At 41.9% G+C, this 6,635-nt stretch overlaps 1 protein-coding gene and 1 non-coding gene across 2 annotated transcripts in view; one reads left to right on the top strand and one right to left on the bottom strand.

The window, feature by feature from the left end:
- Window positions 1-825: 825 nt before the first annotated feature.
- Window positions 826-907, top strand: Trnas-aga (transfer RNA serine (anticodon AGA)). The gene has a single exon. It is a non-coding gene; the product is annotated as a tRNA-Ser (tRNA).
- An 889-nt stretch (window positions 908-1,796) lies between these two features.
- The window catches only part of LOC138975351 (chromodomain-helicase-DNA-binding protein 1-like), a 72,305-nt gene continuing 67,466 nt past the window's right edge, over window positions 1,797-6,635 (bottom strand). The window contains exon 39 of the mRNA XM_070348057.1: window positions 1,797-6,630. Coding sequence (XP_070204158.1) covers window positions 6,234-6,630 — 397 coding nt within the window. The 3' untranslated portion in view covers window positions 1,797-6,233. The remainder of the gene's footprint in view (window positions 6,631-6,635) is intronic.

Raw genomic sequence — 6,635 nt, 5'->3', positions numbered from 1 at the left:
TATAGCAAATGTCCATTATTATTATTATTAAGATAAACTTGGGACCACACAAAAAGATCTGCTTATATTTAAGTGTGATTATGTATTTACATCTACACAGAAAACGTCTTGTCTCGTACAGTGACGTTTTTGTTTGACCAAGTGCAGAAAATGAGGGGTGTACGAACGCTTACTGTGACATACGGCGTACGAACCATATTCCAATGAAACAGTATGGTTGACACACCGTGACTGGGACAGTGAGTGGATCCTGCTAAGCTCAGGGGCACCGTGTCGACTGTGCCGGAAAGTTTTCTACGCGTTTGTTCGTTTGTTTGTTTGTTTTTCTTAAAGTATTTTTCAAGTTGTTGTTTTATTCTTCAAGTTTTTCCAGGTTGTTTTTTTCCTAATCAGTCTCCATAATAACTACATATTCAATCTGCTCGGTACCCTAACTTTCTTTCTTCATTGGTCTCTGGTAGGTGTTAATCAATACAAAACATTATTTTTCGAAGTTTTAAAATAATGTTGATTTTTCATAACAAGCACGATTCTTTTGTTTGAACAACATACGACGATACAGAGAGAGAGAGAGAGAGAGAGTGTGTGTTTTTCGATTGAAGGGAAGTAACTCTTAAAAATAAAACTGCTGAAAGGATAACTGTATTCAGTCGTAACACAGAGTCAACACAAGATTGTGCATAGAGACTTTGTAGTTTTAACAAAGAAACAAACGGACATACTTTAAAAGTTTGTCTTGACGTTCTAGAAATACATCTTCAGCGCGAATTATCGGACCTGTGTCATTTTTGTTTATATCGTTTTAGATGCTCGTTGAGATATCGAGTCGTCGTGGCCGAGTGGTTAAGGCGATGGACTAGAAATCCATTGGGATCTTCCCGCACAGGTTCGAATCCTGTCGGCGACGTATTTTTATTTTATTTTGATGTTATCCTTTGAGACTGCTTCAAGTGTGTGTCAATCATTGACACCCCTGCTAAAATACACTTCTTAGTTTTATTTTTCTGTGTATAGGGCATAAACTGTTAACTGATATCATGGGACAAAATGATTACCGGTCAACCAAATTTGGATGGGTTAAAGACAAAGCCAGGCGCAAAAGGCTGAGCAGGCGATTGGCACGCCCCACCTCCTCAAAAAATATTTGTCCAAAAAAGCCAAACAGTGCAATCTGGTGCTATCTCAGCTCAGAATTTTTCACAAATGTGTTGTGTGTGTGTTGTGTGCACTGAAGTCTGACATAAGTTAACTAAAATGTGCCTGGTGGTACATTATCTTGATGTGCCCTTTCATTCACTGAAGAAAATTCTTTCGGGCCATTTTCAGAGATTAATAAGCAAAACGCTGATATTGTGTCAGCTTTTACCATGTGACTAAAAAGTGTCCATGTCCTATACATGTTTCAGCAATCAAAGTATGCTTTGTAGAAAAATGTGTGTAGAGTAATCGCCAGCAGTCCTTACTTACTTACTTAGGCCATTATGAACCCCCGGGGGAGCATAGGCCATCAACGACAATTCTCCCCAACACGGTCCTGGGCTGCCCTTTCGATCTGGCTCCAGGTCTTCCCCTGCCTGTTGATCTCTGCTTCAGTGTCTCGTCTCCAGCTGTTGGGCGGCCGGCCTCTCTTCCTTTTCCCTTGTGGATTCCACTTCAGGGCTTGCCTCGTGATACTGGATGCTGGCTTTCTCAGGGTGTGCCCTATCCGCCAGCAGTCCAACTGTCACATACGCCCGGGCACACACACACAATTATTTTTCATCACATCAGGACCACATGAAAACATAAGCATGTCATAATTTTTGTTTTTCATTTTTATTGTCTGTTCTCAATTTTTGTCAATTTTTTACCATGGATGTTGGGTTCAGAAAATGACAAGCATTCACGGAATCAATGACATTTTATGTACATAATACAATTCACAGAGAAGGATGATACTCTGATGACCAGCACTGCGTACAAGCAATCATGGAAGTCAGATTTGGTAAAGTGGGGAGAGGAATATCCACTGTATGGCAAAATTGTGATGAGGAAAATGGTAATGTGGCAATTCATTGTCCTTCTCTTAAACCACTTCTTTGACTTCATTTTTCACACAAACACACATTCTCTCTCTCTCTCTCTCTCTCTCTCTCTCTCTCTCTCTCTCTCTCTCTCTCTGTCTCTCTCTCTCTCTCTCTCTCTCTGTCTCTCTCTCTCTCCTTCCCTCTCACTCACTCACTCTCTCTCTCTCTCTCTCTCTCTCTCTCTCTCTCTCTCTCTCTCTCTCTCTCTCTCTCTCTGTCTCTCTCTCTCTCTTCCCATCTCTCCCTCTCTTCAGTTAATCAACAGAAAAAGAACAAGAAATTGACCTTGACTAGTGTATGAGACTTAGTTTTTGATCATCAAATTTGGGAATTCATTTTTTTACATGACTTCTTATTGTAACATTGGGCATCAGAACATCTGTTCTATTATCTGCCACCATTAGTGACCAGTGCAAATATAAGTTCATGGGCACATAAGTAAATGGGCAAGGAGAGCATTCTGCATATTAGATTTTTTTTAAAGCTTTCAGTCATTAACATGATTCAAGTCAGGATGACACTTTCCCACCTGTTCCATTCTTGGACTGCTCCCCACAACACTTACATTTCTGATATAAAAAAAAATCTAAAACTTTCCTGTCCCTTCGGAACCAAATTGAAATACATGTAATACATTCCTTAATTCAAGCTGGCCTGCCAGTACTATTTGCACCCCCCAAAAAAACACCCAGAAGAAGGAGCAGAATTTTTGGTGAAGATTTTCCCCCAAAAGAAAAGAAAATGGACTGAAATCCTATCCTGGTTTGCTGCCAATGAATCTCATCTAAAATCTTAGTACCAAAGTTATTGTACTCTTGACTTGAAATAAAACACGAAACCAGGGAATCAGATTTATGAAACGGACCAAAAAATCTACACAGTGCCCGTATTTGATTCTCAATTGCGTATGCACTCACTCACAGACAGGCATCAATGTTACCTAAACACAATGACAGTATAAAGCTTCACAACTATACAGAGGAACGTCATGCACACAAGCACACAGGCATACACGCACACACACACATGCTGCTTGCATAGTTTTAAACTCCTTGAAACAACATTGACAAGTGCAAATGGCAAAATACTCCCTGAGGCTCTAGTGTAGTCATACAAGTCTAAATTTTTGCTTTTCCAACATATACGCAGATTCGGCCTAACAAGTTCAGTACAGAAAAGACCTTTAATCCCACAAGAGTTCATTTTTTCTGCTGAGCCCTTGGGCAAAACTGTGGACACTAATCAAACGTTCATCAGCGGTCATTCTTTTACTTTGGTTATTCCTTGAGAGTTAATGACTGATCTATCGTCTAAACCTTCCTGTAAGAGATCAACCTTTAAAGAGATAAGAGATGATCGAAAAAAGTTTGGAAAAAAAAAGAAACTACCGTTAACAGGGAAAACAAGATAACGAGTTCAACAGTGGTGCAAAGAACACATGGGGGTGAAATTCAAATGCAATCAGACCTTCTGCACTTCCTATTGCCTCAAAATAAGAAGAAAAAATACCAAGAAGACACGCTGATGAATGAATGAAACCCATGACTTTTGTTTATCTAGGGCTAAATGTTACACAAAGAAAATAATTAAGGAAGAGAGATAATAATAAAATAAAAGGTAGGTCCTCTCCTAAAACCTTTTGATCAAGAAAGTGACATGTCTATGCCCACTGGTATAACCTATGCACTTTCTTCTTAAAAGACCAAAGATCAATCAATCAATCAATGAGTCTTATATCGCACATATTCCGTGGGTACAGTTCTAGGCGCTCTGCAGTGATGCCGTGTGAGATGAAATTTTATACGGCCAGTAGATTGCAGCCATTTCGGCGCATATTTACCTTTCACGGCCTATTATTCCAAGTCACACGGGTATAGGTAGACAATTATTAATTGTGCCTAAGCAATTTTGCCAGGAAAGACCCTTTTGTCAATCGTGGGATCTTTAACGTGCACACCCAATGTAGTGTACACGGGGGGAGGTTCGGACACCGAAGAGAGTCTGCACACAAAGTTGACTGTGAAATAAATTTCCGCCGAACCTGGGATCGAACTCACGCTGACAGCGGCCAACTGAATACAAATCCAGCGCGCTACCAACTGAGCTATATCCCCGCCATAAGGCAGATCATTTTCCACACTCCAAGTCACAATTGTTATCTGTTATAGGGCTCTGCAATTTTTTTCCTCTGCCGTTTTCAATGAACGCACAAAACACTAAATGAATAAACCTCTGAAATGTACACAACAACCAATTCCAGAAAGAATGAGCTTAAAAAAAGAAAACAATTTTGTCATTTAAATTGGCTGTATCACATCTGGCATACTTACTGACATGCACACAACGAGGTATTGTATTTGTTTTCATCTACCTCACTTTCTCTCATACAGTGTTTGGAGGTTTAACACATACTTACTGGCTTCACACTCAAAAAAGATTCGTTTGCACCGACTCAATGCCGCCATCCATTCTGCAAATGCTGATCATACTGTTCTAAAAGATGAACACGAAGGATATTTCTTGTGATTTTATCACAATAACACTTTTTAGTCTTTTAAGCAACGGATTACATGATGCGTACCGACATTCACACAGTGTCATTACACCAGCCCTGTAAACAGTACTAAACTGGCACATCGCTCAGTTGTACAAATGCAGCATCCCTGCATACTATAATCATGTTCAAGGAATCAATCAACAAGATGAAGGGACATGAATACAAGTGTATGAAAACGAAAGACTTGTCTGCAGAAACCATCTGCACCTCATACTTTTTTCTTTGTCGTAACAACATATCATAAACAGATTCACACCAACTCTGTGATGACCATATAAAAGCCACATTGCAACCCAGATTTTGTTTAACTACACTCTGAAATTAAACAAGTTTTGCTGCCGCGATATTCACACACGGGGGAGGGGGGAGGGGAGGGAGGAGGGACGCAGCAAATAACTGAAAAGATCTGACATCACAGACAGATACTGGTAAGTTTGCCGCAAGCGATCCGCAGAATCATACCCTGTCAGAACCATATGGGTAGTAGTAGCATCAAGTGGTTTTTGTCATAACCAAATTTACATTCTCAGCAGGTAGCAGGAAAATAGTTGCCAGGAAGAAGTCTGTAACTGGAATGCCTCAAACCACTGTCAACATCTCTGCCTCTGATTCTCTACAGGTCATTGTACTGTCAGTCCATGTAAATGTATCCTCTGCAATCAGGTCTGGCACTCAATTTACCTTACTGATAGTATGTGCTATCTGTTCAGCAAAAAATGGCACCGCATGTTGCTCCTCAACAAACCTTGTTGTACATACAATTCTTAACATTCACTAACACAACCTCCATAACAAGCACATGTCGGGGCAGGAGCTCTGAAAATGTCTCATCCAATCAAAAATACTCTGCAAGTTACCAGCACTTCAATTTACACCTTTGGCACAAAGCTCTGCTTCAAAAAAATGAAATACACTGAACACCACTCCTTTCTTGGCTCGCTTCAAACCAAGGAATGGATTCTGCTCGTATCACCAGGGAAACAAGGCACCAAAGTGGGGTCTGGGATACAAACACCATTAACACTGTTCATGTACAAGTCCTGGAGATTCTCAAATCAGCTCCCGAAGTAAACCTACAAGGCTTCATCCTTTCCTTGTACTTCTTGTCACACACTATGTCATGTTTGCCTGGCTGAAGCCATCTTTCGCCAGTAGGCAGAGCTGAGCAGCATCTTCAGTGTCATTCACAACCACAGACAAAGCCAGGTTGCAGCATTCCAGTTTGTAGAGATATATTCACTACAGTCACTGCTGCTTGTTGTACTAGTACAGTAAGTGTCAACAGTTCTGCTAATACTTATCACTGTAAATGTGTGCATGTTAACTGTTCAACATTGCACCGGAGAGCCCCTCAGTGCACCGACCATCATTCAGCACATCCTTTGAGACTGGGTACACATGAACCTTGAGTAGTCTTTGGAGTGCTAACACACCCTTGATGACAGTTGCCTCAATGCAAGAAGTCCACTAGCTTGTGAAAGCACCAGACAGGAGAGAGGAGAGGTTGGACGGGAGGACCAGCTGACACCAAACCAGGCACACACCATCTCAACACACATGCAGGCACAGACAGGCAGGCACACAGGCGGGCACACCATAGTTAGCAGGGGTCAGTGCTTGACATAGTTCAGCTCCACGGGGGGCGGGAGATATCCGATGTCCCGCTGGTGCTCCAAGCGAGGGTCCATGTGCTCTAGCCTAGGGTCAACACTGTGTTCTTTGTGTTCCAGTCTGGGGTCTTTGTGTTCCAAACGAGGGTCTTTGTGATCCACACGAGGGTCTTTGTGATCCACACGAGGGTCTTTGTGATCCACGCGAGGGTCTTTGTGATCCACGCGAGGGTCTTTGTGATCCACACGAGGGTCTTTGTGCTCCATGCGAGGGTCTTTGCTGTGCTCCAGGCGAGGGTCTTTATGGTCTGGCTTGTGTGGCCATCGGTAGCCGTACTCTCCCCCATGGCCATCATCGTTGCTTCGACGCTTTCTGCCTTCCCCATATGAGTAATGACTGCA

The sequence above is a fragment of the Littorina saxatilis genome, linkage group LG1 (genome assembly GCF_037325665.1).
Source record: "Littorina saxatilis isolate snail1 linkage group LG1, US_GU_Lsax_2.0, whole genome shotgun sequence".
NCBI lineage: Eukaryota > Metazoa > Mollusca > Gastropoda > Littorinimorpha > Littorinidae > Littorina > Littorina saxatilis.
This window is presented reverse-complemented; position numbering and strand designations above follow the sequence as displayed.